Source organism: Scyliorhinus canicula, chromosome 11, assembly GCF_902713615.1.
Source record: "Scyliorhinus canicula chromosome 11, sScyCan1.1, whole genome shotgun sequence".
Taxonomy (NCBI): Eukaryota; Metazoa; Chordata; class Chondrichthyes; order Carcharhiniformes; family Scyliorhinidae; genus Scyliorhinus; species Scyliorhinus canicula.
This window is the reverse complement of record NC_052156.1, coordinates 144,413,970-144,434,106: the sequence shown is the minus strand read 5'-3', so window position 1 is coordinate 144,434,106 and position 20,137 is coordinate 144,413,970. Positions and strand designations below refer to the sequence as shown.

General features: G+C 43.0%; 2 protein-coding genes across 9 annotated transcripts in view; one reads left to right on the top strand and one right to left on the bottom strand.

Annotated features, from left to right (window-relative positions):
- The window catches only part of sbf1 (SET binding factor 1), a 198,636-nt gene extending 193,230 nt beyond the window's left edge, over window positions 1–5,406 (top strand). For all 8 annotated transcript variants that reach the window (XM_038811644.1, XM_038811641.1, XM_038811642.1 and 5 more), the window contains one exon: window positions 33–5,406. In XM_038811644.1, coding sequence (XP_038667572.1) covers window positions 33–131 — 99 coding nt within the window. In that variant the 3' untranslated portion in view covers window positions 132–5,406. The remainder of the gene's footprint in view (window positions 1–32) is intronic.
- A 3,566-nt stretch (window positions 5,407–8,972) lies between these two features.
- Window positions 8,973–20,137, bottom strand: part of LOC119973458 (ADP-ribosylation factor 5) — a 45,769-nt gene continuing 34,604 nt past the window's right edge. The window contains exons 5-6 of the mRNA XM_038811635.1: window positions 16,660–16,785; window positions 8,973–10,664 (exon numbers count right to left, since the gene is read on the bottom strand). Of these exons, the coding sequence (XP_038667563.1) occupies window positions 10,578–10,664; window positions 16,660–16,785 (213 nt within the window). The 3' untranslated portion in view covers window positions 8,973–10,577. The remainder of the gene's footprint in view (window positions 10,665–16,659; window positions 16,786–20,137) is intronic.

Below are 20,137 nucleotides of genomic sequence, written 5' to 3'. Positions count from 1 at the left end.
CAAAACTAACTGTTAAATATGTTACCTTGTAGCTGAAGACAACAAAAAGAGTTTACAACTTCTGTGCCCAAGACAGCCAGAGTGCTCAGCAGTGGATTGATAAAATACAGAGCTGCTTGTCTGATGCGTGAGCGATTGTACTGCAGGCATTGCCTGTGTACTTCTGGGTATAGAACTCATCACCTGGATCTCTGTCACTAACTGACAACAACTGGAGTATCAAAAACACAAGAACCAGAGTATTACGGAGCCTTGTGATTTATCGGGCATTCAATTGCAGAGTCCAGACGAAATGAGGGAGGATGGTGATTGGATGTCTTGCTGTCCATATCCAGTATCGGTTTACTTGTGCATTTGTTGGTGATCTTCCGTTTAAGAAACAGCAGATGCTCGAAGAGTTGGTGGGAAGAGAGCGAGCTTGTTGCACACATCACCATGAAAGAAGGTTGCAAGTTAGAATGAGTATAAAGCAAAAGTTAAACCTTTAAACCCTTTCTTGCTCAGGGCCTTTCACACAGTTTCCTCTACTCTTGTCTCTGAACTAATTCACGTGTTTAATTCCATTGCCATTTCCAGTTGAACGTTTTGTGGCCAAACGCCTGAGACTAGAATTGATATTCTAGATCAGCAACTCATTGCCCAAATACCACCACCTAAAAAAAATGTTTCAGCAAAATAGTTTAAAAGTTCCAGCAAAGCTTAATTCAAATCTATTGGATTAGCTGCCTGTTCTTGGAGAAAGGATGAGGGTTAGTAGTCAGTTAGTTCAACAGCCTTTATTTAGACCTTGTGAAATGTCTTATAACTGCTGTTTGTAACCTCTGCACTCTCCTCACTGTGTGGCGTTAGTACAGAATCAGTGCAAGGCAGCAGAGGATCAAGCTAAATTAGTCATTAAGACATTGGATGGTGCGGGGCAGCAGTCCCAGAAAGAGAATTGTCAGCTCCTGAAAGGGGAATGTATAAAGGCTCTCACCTTGAACTGAACACTTTACAGAAAATATAGGCTAAAAAAAATAGGGATAGCCTGCTGTTTACAAATTGATGTGGGAATAATTTTTGCTCAGGTCTGATTTTCGATGGGTCAGTACTGCTGCAGTAATCTGTAGCCAATTTTGTTGAGGAAAACTGCAGCCAATTGCACTTGTGAACAAGAGAGGGTTAAAGGTACAGGATTGTGTGTGGTTGTTCACTGAGCAACTCCCAATGAGAGTATTAATGTTCCTTTAAAGTTACTAGAGCCCTTCAAACTAAGGGCAGCAGTAGGACAATGAGGGATGTGTTTGTGTGCTTAGTTCTGTTTTAACTTATGCAATAAGGGGCAGGGTTTGGCAGGTGGTATATGTTCACTGTGTTTACAGAGGCAGTTGTGATGTTTGTGTGCAGTGGGGCTGGGCTGACCCATACCATTCCCAAGACTGCTTACTCCCACTCCCACCTTCTCTTGGGTCACGTTGAGAGAGGTGAGAAGCAGCTGGAAGTGGAGGGGAGTCCAGCTCTCATGGGCAGCTGCACAGAAAAAATACAGCTGTGAGATTATTTTAACAGTGTTGTAGCTTTGATTCTACTGTTAGTGATGTATAGCTGTACATAGTTTAATCCTTGTTCTATTTATGCAACAGCTTCCTAGATATCAGTGTACAGGTTGAATGATATTTACAAATTGTGTATCCACATGTATGTGCTATCTATTTGAAAAAAAAACAATGTCAATGAGCCAGTGGTACACTGAGGGGAGTCTCTATATTGTTTCCACCGCCAACACACTGCAATTAGGGCTTCATAAGCATGTCTGTTAAGCCTTGCACAACGGAAGGATGCTAAAGCAGCAGGAAGCGGAGACTGCCACTAGTACTAGAGTTCAAAGTGGGATGGTCAAAAGGTGATCATCTCTATCCCGTACTACAGCAAGTAGAATACTGATCATATCTTTGGCAGACAGCCCATTGTCTCACACAACAAATCTGTCGCAAATGCAGAAAAACCCATATTTTGGGGATGGATTGAATGAAACCGTTTGCTCCTGTGACTCAGACTAAGGTGTCAAGATTGCATTCAGATATGTCCAGGCTGTTTTAATATATCGTTTCCATTTACAAACCGTAACGACATTTTATCCTGTTGTTTAGTGTTAATATTGTGGTTGCCAATTTAGGAATATTGATACCGGAATCTATTTCACAAACTCATGCGCTCTCGCTGTATTTGTTCACTATCTGTCCAAATCGCACTTTGCCTTTGACTGTTTTGAACAGTTTCTGTAAATTTTGCAGCCTGCACTTGTTCTGTCTCATTGTCTTGTTTTATAGTATCCTAAGTTCTGTAATGTTGCCTTTAGCCTCTGCGCTGTCAGATCCCAGATCAAATTCTGTTGCATACACTGATTTTCAGCTGTTAACTGCTAACATTTGCAGTTTAAAATTCCTACAACACGAGGACTAACCATGAAAGAGGCATGAGTGATATTTTGCTAGGGAGAACGGCAGTTAATCAAACCAGTGTTTGATTCTACAAGATTTCATTGTGGGAAAGACACTGCCCTTCAAACACAGGTGCATATTTCAACTTCAAAATGAAGCAATGCAGGCAAAGCTTCTTCCTGTTTTGGAAAGAGACTGATTACGCCTGATGTTCTCTATCAGTGTTTGAATGTCTTCTACAGACTGAAAGAGTTGAATAATCTGCTCCTAAATTAAGGAGTACTTCATTAAAGGTGGTGGAGTGAATGTAAGTGACACTTCACTCCCTGTTACTAGACCTCAGTAATTACTGCTGAAGTGGCTGTCTCTGTAGCCTCTGTCACTCAGGCCGCATTGTTTGTTTCATGTGGAATGCACTAGGATAAAACCAGTTCATGTTGAAAACACCCACAGGTCTGTCCAGTTAATGATATGCTTCTGAAGCATTCATCTGTATATTATTATTGAGGTAGACAGGGCTAGCCTTAGCAAAATGGTGCCTTGGGTGAAATTGCACATGTGGGAACCACACTCCATTTCTGTCTCCCATCTGACACCAAATCCACCTCCATCTGCTGCTGATGCATTTAGTCATCTGATCCACATTCCTGTTGGGGGCGCACATTGTTCTGCCTGTAGTCAAAACAAATCGGCAGCCCTCGGGACGTCATGAACGGGTTTTGGGGTGAGGGGGAAGATCAGTTCCATCTAATTTCAGAGCAATTTGCTGCTTGAACTGCTGTATCTGTTGTGTGTAAAAATGTGTGTGTATATGTATATATATATATATATATATAAAACACACATTTATATTACTGAATCAAAAGTGTTACCCACACAAGGCTGCCCCAGAGGTAGACTCAGAGCTGATGTGTATTTTCAGCATTTACAGTTTATTCCTTTTTTTTTAACCAAAAGTCACCAGGATTTGCAAATCTGTCCCCACACCAAATTAGCAACTTCAGAGAATGATCAGGTCTAAGCAATGTCAGGGGAGTTTCACTATCAACTCCTTCCCCACTGACCCTGTGGGTTAGCAATGTGGGTTACTGCAGGTTAGCAACATGGGTTACAGGGCGGTGCAGTGTTTAGCACTGCTGGCTCATGGCGCCGAGGACCCAGGTTCAATCCAGGACCTGGGTCACTGTCCATGTGGAATTTGCACATTCTCCCGTCTGCATGGGTCTCATCCCCACAACCCAAAGATGTGCAGGGTAGGTGAATTGGTCACGCTAAATTGCACCTTAGTTGTAAAGAATTGGGTACGCTAAATTTATTGTAAAAAAACAAATGTGGGTTACTCGGGTTAGCAACGTGGGTTACTGCGGGTTAGCACACTTACCGCAAGGTAGGACCTTGGGTTCCAACTTTCTGTGAGCAAGTGTTTTCCCAATCTAATGTCACTTATGTTTAAATTGAGGTTTTTTTTTAAAAAATGAAATGGTTAGGGGAGGGGAGTTCCTTTCACTCCAGTGACATAATCTAGCCCATACTGGATCAGTTCTAATGAGGGCCAGATGCAGCCTAAAGTTTCCTTCATTCTGTCAAATTAAAATCCCAGGACCATTTCATCATGGATTAGATACAAAGTAAAGCTGCTTCTGTACTGTCACATCAAACACCCCGATCGTGGGTACAGTGCAACTTCCATATAAAGTAATGTTTATTCCACATTGTTATAATGACACAAATCCTCAGTTTCAGAAAAAGCACACCATTCACTAACCACCCCACTATCACATTCCTATTTCCCACATCAGCTAGGGCCTACTTGATTATTGGGAAATAGATTTTGGCTTCATTTTTGCTGTGGATTATATCCAGCTGGTACTAGACTGAGGAAACCCATTTCACTTACAACCAGTAGAGGATAGATGCAGCAGGATTGGTACTAAAAGTCTGGCATGAAGGGGTTGTGCACTCATTTGCATAATTCTGTGCAGTTGCCACAATTGATTTCTGCATTGTTTCTACTTCATGGTAGAGCGATGTGAAATCTGCAAAAATGGAGAAGTGATTGAGGCAAAGTGTGAACCTGCTGCCCAATGCCAGGATTTTAGCTTGTATCGTGGAAGATTCACTGCTTCATATGAAAGATCAAACACTTTGGGGAGAAGGAGTAATGAATATATCATAAAATAGATAGTTTCCAACAACAACCTCCTCCTATGTCTCCTCCAAGTGCATTCGGTATTTCCCCCACACTCACCTGCATTCTGTTATGCTCAATCCAGATTGGGATTATCTTTCTCTGCCTATCCCCAGTGGCAGAAACACAGAGAATCTTTTGAACACCAGTAGACCCGAGTTGAAGCTCCCTTTCCAAGGAGACCCTGACTGTACTCCCTATTCATATGATCCAGGGAGATTCTGCCTCTCGCCCCTTTTCTCTAGAGAACTTGCTGAGAAGGTTAGAGAGTACTGCAGCTACTTGACCAGCTAATAAAGAGCAGAAACATGCAATACTCAATTAGCGATCCCAGTGATCATTGCTGGGCCCTTTTCTTAGTTAACATGAGAATGATTTCCGGATCTGACAGCAGGAAGGCAGGGCAGGCAAAACAATTTCTTGCTCTACATTTTGTGCGAAAAGATTGTGGTAAATTGAGCCTTTTGTTGTGGATTTCTAAAATCCTCTGTTCAGGGCCGTGTTTAGTTTGAAAGGTGACAATTTTGTTTCTTCCCACATTTAAATCTATTTTACTTTTGCCCTAAGCTTTTAACTTTGAAAATGCTTTTATTTGAAATATGAAGATAATTCTTTGTACATAGTCTCAATTTACAATTCCTGTATAAAGATGGGTGAGAGTCCAGATTGTAAAATACAGTAACCATGTAGAGTTTGGGATTTCTATTAGAGTCTGAACATTGTGGTCTCCATACAGAGTCCTGTATTGTGCTTAGACAAAGAGATAATTGAAATTTAATAAAATATATATTAAAATATTATTTTTGGAACTTTTTATTTAAACAAATATTGAGGGGGTCAGATGGTTTATAAGTTCATAAGATATAGGAGCAGAATTAGGCTATTTGGCCAATTGGGTCTGCTCCGCCATTAGATCATGGCTGATCTCATCCTGGCCTCAACTCCACCTATTACCAGTTAAAAATTTGTCTAACTCCTCAATTCTACTCACTGTCCCAGCATCCACCACACTCTTGGGTAGTGAATTCCACAGATTCACAACCCTTTGGGAGAAATTGTTTCTCCTCAACTCTATTTTAAATTTGCTACCTCTTATCCTAAGACTATGACCTCTCATTCTTGAATGCCCCACAAGAGGAGTAGCTCCTCCATGTCTATCCATATCATTCATCATCTTGTATACCTCAATTTGGTAGATCTCTTGCCTGAGCCAAAGTCCCATTTCAGTGACTTAAGGAAAGACTTTCATATATGTAACACTTATGACAACCAGGTATTCCAAAGTGCCTACAGTCAATTATGTACTTTTTGAAGTATAATCATGGTTTGAAACCTGGCAAACACTTTATGCACAGCAAGCTTCCACAACCAGCAATTTGATCACGACCAGCTAATGAATCTTCATGAAGCTGTGCTGAATCTGTTTGATTATATGTATTTCTAAATGCTCAGCTATTACATCCTTTACAATAATCTTTTCCCAGTGACAGATGTTGAGCTAATTGGCCTACAGTTACCTGTTTTTTTTGTCTTCCTCCTTTTGTGAATAAGGGTGTTTCGTTGGCAGTTTTTCAATCGACTGAGACTTTCCTGGTTGGATGATTACCTCCAGTGCATCCACTACCTCTGTAACTACTTCCTTTAATATCCTAGGATACAACCCATCAGGTCCAGGAGACTTGTCGGCCTTTAGCCCCATTATTTTCCCTCTTGCCTAATAAAATGGATCAATTTTGGTTTTGAAATTTTCCATTGACTCGAGGCTCAACAACTTTCTAGGGATTTCCATTATGTTTTGCATGAATAAGTACTTGCCTAAATGACCTAACTCTAGTTTTAAGGTTATGCCCACTTGTCCTGGATCCTGCCCAACAAAGAAAGCAGTTTCTCTATATCTGCCCTATCAAATCCTTTAATCGCCTCCATTAGATTACCTCACAATCTTCTATATTCAAGGAAATACAAGCCAAGTTCATGCAACCTGCCTTCATAATAGTCAGTTTCACCCACTTATAATTCTAGTGAATCTGCATTGCACCCACTCCAAACCCAATTTATCTTTCCTGTAGTGTGCCAATCTGAATGCAAATCGCTTATTGTCACAAGTAGGCTTCAAATGAAGTTTGTGAAAAGCCCCTAGTCACCACATTCTGGCACCTGTTCGGGGAGGCTGTTACGGGAAATGGAGTCTGATCAAGCCCCAGTACAACACAACCAAAACTTCCCTCTATATTCCTGCTGTCATGAGAATAAAGCCTTACTAATTACTTTTAGTACTTGGCCATAAGAGATTTTAATGATTCATGTATGTGATTCTCAAATCTCATTATTTCTCTGCCCTTTCGCTATTCAAGGAATGAGTGGCCTGCGTTATTCCCATTGCTCGCTATTGGGCCAAGCACACCCCTCTCTGCATTGGCTGATTTGGTAGCTCCCGGAGAAGCTAGAAGGACCACTCTGGCCACCTCACTCCCCATCGAGATTCTCCTTCCTGTTTGTTTATTACTGATGGTGTGGTTGTTCACTAGCACCTACCACCAATACAGACTTGAGTTGAACTAATGGACTGGCAATTTCTCAATCCGGAGACCAGAAGGGTCACGGTGAGAGAATCCATCATGAGTTTGAGAAATTAAAATGTCAAACTAAGGGCAGCATGGTGGTGCAGTGGTTAGCACTGCTGGCTATGGTGCTGAAGGGAGGCCAATCAAGCTGTCTTGTCTACACTGAGCCTCTGAAAAAGCACCCTAACTCAGCCCAATCACCTGCCCCTACCATAACCCAACCTACCTGCAAATCCCTGGACATTTAACATGGCCAATCCAGCAAACCTGCACATCTTTAGACTGTGGGAGGAAATCTGAGCACCCGGAGGAAACACGCAGACGTGGGGAAAATGTGCAAGCTCCACAGATAGTCACCCAAGGCTGGAATTGAATCCGGGTCCCTGGTACTGTGAGGCAGCAGTGCTATGCTGTCTTAATGACAGTGTTAGCTCCTCTCAAAGGTAAATGTGACACGCATCTGTGGAGCCAACTTTCTGTCCAGGTGATACGTCGGTTTCAATTTGTGCCTCTGATTTCCCAACATCATGCACAACAAATGAACAAGGCACAATCAAGCACTTAACATTCTAGTGTTTCCATGGTCCTGCTACCCTTGTCCTTCCAGGTGGTAATTACTAGATTAAAGTTACCTGGCCCAACTGCTGACCACCTGACTCTTTGCCTGCTCTTCCTTTTCATCAGCGAGCACTGGATATTTGTTCAAAAGTGGCTTCCAAATTCTTGAAGGAGTTGGCTGCTGTGTTTCTGATCTGTGATTCACTTGCTTATGTTTTAAGGGAAACTTTGTGTAACTTACTGCTGCCGTTCTCTGAAGGTATTGCTTCAGCTACGCTCTGATTAAGGCCAAAATTTCACTTTCCCTGCTATAGAATGTTTCCTGGCCACCGGAATATTCTCATCGCCTGCAATTTGGTCACTGTTCTTATTGCCCCTCAAATCGATTCTGCATGTCTTCTGGATATTTCTTTTCATTAAAGTGCCTTGAGACGTGCATCTTCCAATAGCTCCACACCTGTCTGCAGGTTAACATCAGTTTGCCAATGTGCCAAGTTGATTCCATCTAACCGTATCCCACAACAAAATCAGACTTTAACTTAAGGGACAGCAAACTGGCAGGGGTTAGCACTGCTGCCTCAGCACCAGGGACCCGGGTTAAATTCTAGCCTTGGGTCACTTTGGAATTTGCACTTTCTCCCTGTCTGTGGGTTTCCTCTCACAATTCACAGATGTTCAGGTTAGGTAGATTGGCAATGCTAAATTGCCACTTAGTCTCCAAAAAAGATGTAGGTTAGGTGAAGGGGTTTTGGGATAGGGCAGGGGAGTGAGTTGTGTGGAGTACTGTTTGAGGGTCAATGCAGACTCAATGAGCCAAATGGCCTCCTTCTGCACTAAGGATTCTGCGATTCTAACTCTCGCCCTCCTATTTCCAATTATGTAACCAGGTGTATTTAACTTGTTTTTCCTTCAATCTATTTGTCTGCTGCTTTGGACTGGAATCATTCTAACCTCCTTCTCATCCCTCCTAATGCTGATCCCGTGGACTTGGTCAGATCAGCTATTGTCACCCCTCTCCATATATACCTCCAGAATGTCTGTCCAATTGTACACACACAGCTCTTACATTCATGAGCTTGATGGTACAAACCACAGCTGAGCACTGACATCTTCCCCTTTAATGAGACTTTCCATTCTGGTCAGGAATTGTGTATAGCAGTTGTGGTTCCACCCCCCCCCCCCAAGACAAACTACTTGTTTGTTTACTGATTTAAGTCAAAAACACAATTCATGCACAAAATATTAAGGAATGTTTCTGAAAAGGCCTTTATTAAGATTGAATCAATGTTTCAGAAAAGATACTACGGCTGTAGTTACGTTCAATATGGTTTGCTTCAGCTCACTGATTTACTGTTTGTAACAATGCCAGTTATCAGGATCACAGTCTCCACAGGGAACGCAATATATGTTTGCAGGTGTGTTTACAGCATCTAAAGCACAAAGTGTTTACATAACCAAAAGAACATTACATTAACACAAGGGGAATTTCAGAAGGGCTCCCCATCATTATAACATTAGCACAATTACGATACCATGGCAGGGTGAGGTAAATGCTCCATGCATACAATTTAAGATTTGGCTGTATTTTTAAACCATATATATATTTGCCTCAAAGAGACAATTAACTGTTTATTCTCTGTACAATTGTGGAAATTATGATTTACACGAGCCATTGAAACAGCAAACCAGTGCCCTTTGTAACCTGATAGTTTATTCCTAAATTGAAAAGAAAAACAAAGCACAGCCATAAAGTAAAATATACGCCATAAAGTAAAATATACAAATTATTCTGGTTTGAAGTGATGTAATTCCATTCAAAAAGGATTTCCTACCAAGTTCTGGATTTGCACAGCAGTGACACCAGACCAGCGCTCACTACAGTAACCCTTTTTTTGCACCAATGGGAGAAATGCCAACACTGGAATCCTGTTCTTCAGGGATATACTAGGGAGGAGACACACAAGCCCATCATCAAAAAGAGGGAAGTTCAAGAGACCACTTAAAAGAGGCTGAAGGTATAAAGCTACTTTGCGCAGATGTGAAGTTAAGCTAAATGGAAAGAAAGTTAGCATGTCCAGTTAACAGGTGAAGGTTGCAGTTAGGTTACTCTGAAAAGCTATGATCTGATTGAGGAGTCTGTTCCCTCTATAATTGGCACTCCTCACAATTGCAGATTAAAAGCCCATTCTCAAAGCTACAGTTTAGCCACTGAGTGAACGAGGATCCACACATTTCCTAATTCTGAAACAATATAACCATGGTCATTACTGCCCCTACATCCAACTGGGCATCTGCTGCATTAGAAAGCATAGCAATTCACGATTGTAAAACTTCTTCCTTCATGGGATCCTGTATAGTCTGTGGAACACTGAAGAAGGAGTGTATCACTAGCATTGAACAACCATTTATAATACTCTCTGGTTCAAATTCAGAAATTTAGCAAACACAGCAAGATGCTGTGCAAATGCTGTTCATCCAATTGTTAGGACATAATTTAGAATTGCAGTGAGAAACTATTGTCGTTGGGGGCTGGGTACAAAGTTTTGATTCAGTCACAAGCATCAACGGTTCCAACTCCTAGCTAAGAAATTACAGGCGCTGTCACTCCTTGAACTGGTCTAGTAAGGGGGGTGGGGGGGCATCCATCCATTACTGAATGAGGAGATAACGCCTATTCAGATTTTCATTTTAATAAAAAAACATGCACCTTAAAGAGTCGACAAGCATGAGATGGAAAGCAAATTAAGGGATAGAACAGAAGTTAGGAAAAGGAAGCTATTGTTAAAAGTTCAAGTCCTAGCAGTTGACACACTGATGTAGGCAGGATAGTGGATGAAGCCGATTCTTCTATTGTTTGGACAGTTCGCAGGACAACCAATCCAGTCCATCAAACAGACCTGTGCCTTGAGTGGCACATGTGGCCACTATATGCCACTGTGAAGTCAAGAAAGAAAGAAATGGTCAATTTACAGCAACCTTAGCCAAAGAAATGGGTTTCAGTAGACACAAGAACCTTTCATTGCAAGACACTATAATACACTGCAGTAATCAAACTAAAAACACTGTACAATAATAGTGAAGAGATGGAATAATGTTTTGGAGTTTGCAAATTTGTCTTGTTCCTCACATTTTGCCTGAAATACTGCAAGTCTGAATTTTTAATACAAGGATAGACCAAAAACTGCATTATCTGAAATGTGGCCATGTGATACAGGAAGCAGTTAGGAAAACTAACAATTATGGGGTGAAGTTGCCCAGTAACTATGTGCTACAATGGAGCGAGGAATGCATGGCCAGGATATTATGTAATTAGCCTTTTCATTTGGTGTCAATTCTGCATGCATTGCTACAAATGTCTTCCAGCCAAGCAAATGACAGGCAAGGAAACGGATAGCATAAATTAAAATATTACTGGCCGCAGGGAAATGTCAGAGGAACGGAACTGGTTCTGATGTGGAGGTGACAGTAGTAGACACAGCTGGCTAAATGACTCATCCATCTCTTTTTGGGTAGCTTTGCAAGGATTATCAGCAACTCCCAATGGTCTATTCTTTACACACCAGTCCAGACAAATGTGAGCAAGTTAAAATAAGCACCTTGAGATGTTTTTCTGTGTTAACGGCACTTTATAAATGCAAGCAGCAGTTGTTTAAAGAGGGTTACAGAGCTCAAACCTTCTCTTTTGAAGTTCACACAACTGCATTTCTAACGGGGATCACTGGATAATTAAAAACTAATTTCTACAGCTCGAGATGTCACAACACTCTTTGCAGCCAATGAAGTACTGCTGAAGAGTAGCCACTGCTGCAGGAATCGTGACAGCCAAATTGCACAAAGAAAGGTTATAAAAAAGCAATGAGATAGATAACCAGGTTTCTGTTTTAGTGACGCTGGTTGAGGGGTATGTAGTGGTCAGGACATCAAGGAGAACACTCCTGGCTGTTCGTCAGCGTCACGTGATTTCTAAGTCTACCAGAGAGGATTCATAGCTCATCCAAAAGAACACAATCTCCCCCCCCCTCCCAAACAAACAATGCTCTTAGTACAACAGCACCATGTTTATATAGCACCTTTAATGTGATAAAACATTCCAAGGTACCTCTACCTCACAGGTGCATAATAAAGCACGATTTGACAGCCACATAATACAATTCCGCAGCATGGTGGTACAGTGGTCCTATTTTGGCTTTATGATGACTGTGTGGAGTTTGCACATTGTCCCCGTGTCTGCGTGGGTTTCCTCCGGGTGCTGCAGTTTCCTCCCACAGTCCAAAGATGTGCAGGTTAGGTGGATTGCCCATGCTAAATTGTCCCTTAGTGTCCAGGGATGTACGGGTTAGGTTACAGGGATAGGGCAGGGTAGTGGGCCCTATTACATACTTTCCTTTTTATTTTATTTTCATGTACTAAATGATCTGTTTGAGCCGCACGCAGAAAAATACGTTTCACTGTACCTCGGTATATGTGACAATAAACAACAAATGCAAATCCGAGTCGGGTGATCGTTCAGAGGGTTGGTGCAGACTCGATGGGCCGACTGGCCTCCTTCTGCACTGGAGGAATTCTATGGTTCTAAACTGGTCAAATGTTTAGTCTGAGGTTGGTTTAAACAGCATCTTGAAGGAAAGAGCGGTCAAGAAGCAGGAGAGATCCCTCAGTAAACAGAAACTTTTGTATATACAGCACTTTCAACAATAAAATGACCCCTCTAGTATGAGGGGGACAGAACCCAAGGAAATAATCATCAACAATATTTGCTAACTATGGGGACCAGGCAGGGAAAGATTTAATGGGAATAGGGTCACGGTTGTAAACGACGGTCTTATATGGGCATGGGAGGCCATGAGTTTGGAGTGAAACTGAAGATGGCTGCAAATTCAGGGCTGGGCATAGAGAAATTTAAAGCAAGTTTGATCTGGTGAGCTAAGGGAAAAGAACGGAAATGATAGGAGCATAAGACTTGGGAGCAGGAGTAAGCCATTCGGCCCCTCCAGCCTGCTCCGCCATTCAATAAGATCATAGCTGATCTGACTGTAATCCACATTTCCGCCTATCCCTGATCTTTGACCCCCTTGTTTAATCAAGAATCTATCTTTTTTTAAATAATCTTTGTCACAAGTAGGCTTACATTAACATTGCAATGACGTTACTGTGAAAAGCCCCTAGTCGCCACATTCCGACGCCTGTTTGGGTACACAGAGGGAGAATTCAGAATGTCTTTCTGAAAGACAGTACGTCTTTCGGGACTTGTGGGAGGAAACCGGAACACCCGGAGGAAACTCACGCAGACACAGGGAGAACATGCAGACTCCGCACAGACAGTGACCCAAGCCGGGAATCGAACATGGGACCCTGGACTGTGAAGCAACAGTGCTAACCACTGTGCTACCGACCTATCGTGCTGCTAGCTCTGCTTTTAAAATATTCAAAGTCTCTGCTTCCGCTGGCTTTTGAGGCAGAGATCCAAAGTCTCACAACCCTCAGGAAAAAAAATGATACATGTTAAATGTTAAACCCTTTATTTTTAAACAACGACCCCGAGTTCTAGATTCGCACACAAGAGGAAACATCCCTTCCAGATCCACCCTCTCAAGACCCCCGAGGATCTTAATGGTTTCAAACAAGTCGCCTCTTACTCTTCTAAACGCCAGAGGATACAAACGTAGCCTGTACAACTTTTCCTCATGAGACAAGCTGCCATTCCAGGTATTAATCTGGTAAACCTTCTCTGAACTATTTCCAATGCATTTATATCCTTCCTTAAATACTGCACACAGTACTCCAGATACGGTCTCACAAATTCGCTGTATAACTGAAATATCTTGCTTCTTTTGTATTCCATTCCCCTTGTAATAAATGATAATCTATTAGCTTTACTAATTACTTGCTGTACCTGCACTAGGATAACTAGACACTCTGCGACAGAGCTCTGTAATCCCAATTTAGATAATGCACTTTTTTATTCTTCCCACATCATATTTCCCACATCATAATGCATTGGACAGATTGGATTGGATTGGCTTTGTTTATTGTCACGTGTACCGAGGTGCAGTGAAAAATATTTCTCTGCGAGCAGCTCAACAGATCATTAAGTACATGGGAAGAAAAGGGAATAAAAGAAAATACGTTATAGGGAATTTTAAAAGATTAGAACGAGTATAAGTTAAGTAAAAAGTGGATCTGTTGGGGAGAGCTCGCAGAGTCGCCTCGTTCAGGCACCATCTTCTGGACATTGTTATCCACTCAATTAACTCATGGTCCCTTTGTAGTTTCCTTATGCCCATTCACAACTTACCATCCTTTTTTTTTGAAAAATGAAAAATGAAATGAAAATCGCTTATTGTCGCAAGTAGGCTTCAAATGAAGTTACTGTGAAAAGCCCCTAGTCGCCACATTCCAGCGCCTGTTCAGGGCGGCTGGTACGGGAATTGAACCCGCGCTGCTGGCTTGCCTTGGTCTGCTTTAAAAGCCAGCAAATTTAGCAACCAAACCTTCAGTCCCTTCACGTGGTTTATTTAGACTTTCAGAAGGCTTTCGACAAGGTCTCACATGGCAGATTACTATGTAAAGTTAAAGTGCATGGGATTGCGCATAGTGTCTTGAGATGGATAGAAAGCTGGTCAGCAAACAGGAAGCAAAAAGTTGGAATAAAAAATTTTTTTCTCGATAGGGGTACTGCAGGGATCTGTGCTAGGACCCCAACTGTTATATTAATGATTTGGACGAAGGAACTAAATGTTTTATCCCCAAATTTGCAGATGTTACAAAGTTGGGTAGGGGGGGTGAACTGTGAGGAGGATGCAGAGATGCTTCAGCGTGATTTGGACAGGCTGAGTGAGTGGGTATATGCATGCCAGATACAGCATAATGTGGATGAATGCAAGATTATCCACTTGATTGTAAAAATAGGATGGTAGATTATTTGAATAGGTGTAAATTGAGTGAGGTGGATACTCAGCGAGACCTTGGTGTCCTCGTGCATCAGTCACTGAATGAAAGCACGTAGGCAGTAAAGAAGGCAAATGGTATGTTGGCCTCCAAAACGAGAGGATTTGAGTATAAGAATAGAAATGTTTTACTGCAAGTGCATAGGGCATTGGTGAGGCCAGACCTGAAATAGTGTGTGAAGAAAAATATTCTTATTATGGAGGGAGTGCAGTGAAGATTTACCAGGCGGATTCCTGGGATGGCGTATGAGCAGAGGCCAAGTCAGTTCGGGTAGTCATTGGAGTTCAGAAGAGTGAGAGGGGATCTCATCGAAACTTATTAAATTCTAACAGGATTAGACAGTAGATTCAGAAAGAAAGTTCCCGATGGTGGGGGAGTCCAGAACTAGGGGCCATAGTTTGAGGATAAGGGGTAAACCTTTTAGGACTGCGGTGAGGAGAAATGGCCTAATCCTGCTTTTATTTTCTATGCACCTTTCTATGCATGTTTCATTTATATAGATAGATAGATAGAACAGTACAGCACAGAACAGGCCCTTCGGCCCTCAATGTTGTGCCGAGCAATGATCACCCTACTTAAACCCACGTAACCCGTATTCCAACAATCCCCCCATTAACCTTACACTACGGGCAATTTAGCATGGCCAATCCACCTAACCCGCACATCTTTGGACTGTGGGAGGAAACCGGAGCACCCGGAGGAAACCCACGCACACACAGGGAGGACGTGCAGACTCCACACAGACAGCGACCCAGCCGGGAATCGAACCTGGGACCCTGGAGCTGTGAAGCATTGATGCTAACCATCATGCTACCGTGAGGCCCCTTGATATAAATCAAAAAAAAGTTGAGACACCAGCATTGATTCCTGTGGCACATTACATCTTACCAAACAGCCCATTTATGCCTACTATTTCCTATTAGTAAGGAAATCTTCTATTTTTGCAAACTCACTTTCCTGTCTATATCCCTTTGTAGACTCTTACCTCCTTTTGACAATTTTATTCTGACCTTAGTGTCATGTGTAAATTTAGCTACCATACATCGGTCCCTTCATGAAAGTCGTTGGGTAGCTGATCAAATGATCCTGACAAATCCCAGAGCTTCTTGCACTTATTGTTGGATGTTAGGATAGTGGAGACAAGTTTAAGACGGCATGTGATTAAATAGGTTGGATATTCTTTGGGGTTTTTGGATGATTCTGGAAATAATGAGCAGTTTTCACAGACAAGAGCAGGACCCAATAATGCTTTGTATAGTACAGCCAGATCTGGCAGCAAATAGCTAAAGCAGTTGTTCACAATATCTATTCAAGTTTTTGTCCCTTGGATGCAAGAGAGCAGAGATAAGGTCCATCCCAGAGGAACAGCTGGTCTGAGAGAGTGTAATGGCTCAACCGGGCACGAGGGCAGAGGCGAGGGGAGATGCGGATGAGAAAATCTGTAGCTGCCGAAAAGTCATGGTGGACAGAGGCCAGATAGTTGGAATTTTTAAAGTAAACTTTTACTACTGCAATGGTCTTGGCAGGGCAAGTGCTGCTCCTCTGACAATGTGCCACTCCTCAACCCACTACACAGCAGACAGCAGTGTCAGCCTGGATTATCTGTAGAAGTTGCTAGTGTGTCTTGAACTCGGAAACTCCTCCCTCAGAGGAGAGTGTGCTATCTCCAAGCCAGAGCCAACACGGAGGGGGGGGGGGGGGGGGGGGGGGGGGGGGGGGGGGGGGTGGGGGGGGGGGGGGTGTGTGTGTGTGTGTGGTGTGTGTGTGTGTGTGTGTGCGTGCGTGTGCGCGCGCGCGCGCGTGCGTGCGCGCTGGAATGGCTAGAAACAAACACTGCTTCCCCCTGGTCTAGCCAGGATTGTTAAAGCCAATTACAGGCCTGCAGTTAAAACCTGGCACCTTCTTGCTGCTGGGGACATTAAAGAAGACACCAAACAGCAACAATGGAGATTAATGTTTTAGAGAAATACAAAAGCCTTACTGTTCTGCTTTGCATGCGCTGTAATCCCAGTTTCTCCGAGAGCTCATGAACTGCCATGGCATTTGGCAAATCCTGCTTGTTTGCAAATATCAGCAACACTGCATCCCTCAGCTCATCCTCTTGCAGCTGGGAACAAAGGGCAAAGTAAAAGCCAAGTGAGCTCAGTAATCACAAGTCCAAATTAAAGAAAATATATTACCATAGTCTTAGAAGTAGAAACTTGAATGTTTATGAAACCTTTCCAAAAATTAATTCAAAATCACACGTTTTCTAAATATTTTAGAAATTCAATGTTAACTTCCCAGAGGCAGTAAGGTGTCACCCTCTATTGTGGGTAACAGTAGCTGATTTCAGTAATCGAGCACAGCCAGTGCCACATCCCAGGGTTCTATTTGTTATTATTGTTCTAAAGGGCAAACTATGACTGCCAACGTTGATGAGCTATTCAACTGTGAACAGAGACAAGTCCAATCCCAACTGTCCCCAAGAACTACGCATCAACACGAGGATTAAATGAATATAGGAGCAGAAACTCTCGCTGATTTTCCCTTCTCTACAATGCAAGATATTGAGGCTGGCCTCCATATCTTGAACAGCTGTGTCAGATTAGATCATCTCAAGGGCAATTAGGGAAGGACGATGAATGCTGACAACCAGCAAAACCAATATCCCTTGAATTAATACCAAATAAAAAAAACAAATTCAACAAAGGCCAGCAATTGAACTTGGAACCTTTTTGGTGAATGTCACAGATTGACCGGCCAGGAACTGGTATCCTCTGGATGGCCAGAGACTGAAGCATGAATCCCCACCCTGTTCATCTAGGTGTCACGCTTGACAGAGCCCTCACCTACAGGCAGTAAACCATCAAGATTGTAGAAAAAATTAAAAGCCACAAACTCCTCAGTAAACTGGTTGCTATCTCATGGAGATCACAGGTCAAGATCCGAAGGACCTTAGCTCTTGCCATCAGGTACCCAACTACAGAATACTGTGCATCAGTCTGGTACCGATCTGTCCACACCAAACATCGTCACAGGTACTTTCCGAGCAACTCGTCCCTGGTTCCCGGTCCCGAGTAAAACTGCCTCCAAGCCAATCACATCAGGAGGGTAATTGCTACAGGCGGGTGACCGGATAAGGCCTACCTACTCCAGGCAAAGCCTGGCCTTATCCAATGACATTCCTCAAGCCACCAGTAGTACACCTTCCCTCATGCCACTCCAAATGCTTAACCCCACTACATCAGGGAGTAACAGCGGAGAACTTACGGCAGGAGAATTAGGGGAAAACGTCACCTGAAACCACTCATCATAGACCCTACTATTTTGTCCATGTGCATTTGATTTCCCACGACAACAGAGGGCCCTTTTGAACCATTGGTTAGTGCCGCAGTGAAGCCTCCAACATCAGTGGGGTTGCCAAGACCATCCAGATTGCAACTGCGGTGCAGTGCTAACATTGACACTCATTGTCAGTGCGTCCACTGACAAATCTTGAGAGCAGGATTAATGAACTCCATCTAGCCAATGACAAAACAACTGCTTGGCTCTGTGACTATACACATGCTAAATAGAAATAAAATGCATCAAATGTTCAGCTTAATCCTGCCTATATTTATGATTGCCTCAGTGCCTCTACTGCGATCACCGATTTGTAACATTAACAGACCCAAGCTTTTCTTCTCGTTTGGAGGCTGGCCTAATTTTCTCCCCTGGTCTGTTATTTACATTTTTGGAATTATTTCCGCAACAAGTAGCTCTACTCTGCAAATAGCTTTGTGCAGAACTTTGTAAATAGCTGCTGAGAAATCCACAACACGTGGTGTAAAAGGGATTTCCTCGGAAGTGAAATAAATTCTGTATAACTGGTTAACATTGGGCGGCACGGTGACTCAGTGGTTAGCACTGCTGCCTCATGGCATCGCGGACCCGGTTCGATCCCGGCCCTGGGGGTCACTGATCGCGTGGAGTTTGCACATTCTCCCCGTGTCTGCGTGGCTCTCACCCACGCAACCCAAAGATGTTCAGGGTGGTGGATTGGCCACGCTAAATTGCCCCTTAATTGGATCAATAATAAATCAAGAATAAAAAAATAAATGGTTAACATGAGGCAAAATGGTCATATGTTTATTGCCAAACATTCTTGCTGAATGAAGGGTAAAATTTGTAAAATCACTGGTTCCACAATAGTGTTTATTTGTAAGGTACTGCATAAGAAAAACGAAAATCGCTTATTGTCACGAGTAGGCTTCAAATGAAGTTACTGTGAAAAGCCCCTAGTCGCCACATTCCGGCGCCTGTTCAGGGAGGCTGTTACGGGAATCGAACCGTCCTGCTTGGTCTGCTTTCAAAGCCAGCGATTTAGCCCTGTGCTAAACATAGATATAAGAGTAGAATTAGGCCACTCTGCCTATTGAGTCTGCACCACCATTCAATCATGGCTGATATTTTTCTCATCCCCATTCTCCTGCCTTCTCATCATAATCCCTGATCCCCTTATTAATCAAGAACCTAGCTATCTCTGTCTTAGACACTCAGTGATTTGGCTCCACAGCCTTCTGTGGCAGAGTTCCACAGATTCACCACCCTCTGGCTGAAGAAATTCCTCCTCATCTTGGTTTTAAAGGATCGCCCCATTAGTCTGCGATAGTGTCCTCTGGTTCTAGTTTTTCCTACAAGTGGAAACATCCTCTCCACATCCACTCTATCCAAGCCTCACAGTATCCTGTAAGTTTCAATAAGACCCCCCCTCATCCTTCTAAACTCCAACCCAGAGTCCTCAACCGTTCCTCATACGACAAGCTCTTCATTCAGGGATCATTCTTGTGAACCTCCTCTGAACCCTTTCCAAGGCCACCACATCCTTCCTTAGATATGGGGCCCAAAACTGCTCACAGTACTCCAAAAGGGGTCTGACCAGAGCCTTATACAGCCTCAGAAGTACATCCCTGGTCTTGTATTCTAGCCCTCCCGACATGAATGCCAACGTTACATTTGCCTTCCTAACTGCCGACTGAACCTGCACGTCAACCTTAAGAGAATCTTGAACAACGACTCACAAGTCCCTTTGTGCATCTGATTTCCTAAGCATTTCCCCATTTAGAAAATCGTCAGTGCCTTCATTACTCCTTCCAAAGTGCATACGTATTCCATCAGCCACTTCTTTGCCCATTCTCCTCGCCTGTCCAAGTCCTTCTGCAGCCCCCCTGCTTCCTCAATACTAGCTGTCTCTATACTGATCTTTGCATCATCTGCAAACTTAGCAACAGTGCCTTCAGTTCCTTCTCCCAGATCATTAATGTATATTGTGAAAAGTCGTGGTCCCAGCACCTACCCCCGAGGCACACCACTCGTCATCACCTGCCATCCTGAAAAAGACCCCTTTATCCTGACTCTGCCTTCTGCCAGTCAGCCAATTCTCTATCTATGCCAGGATCTTAGCCTTAACACCATGAACTCTTAACATATTTAACAGT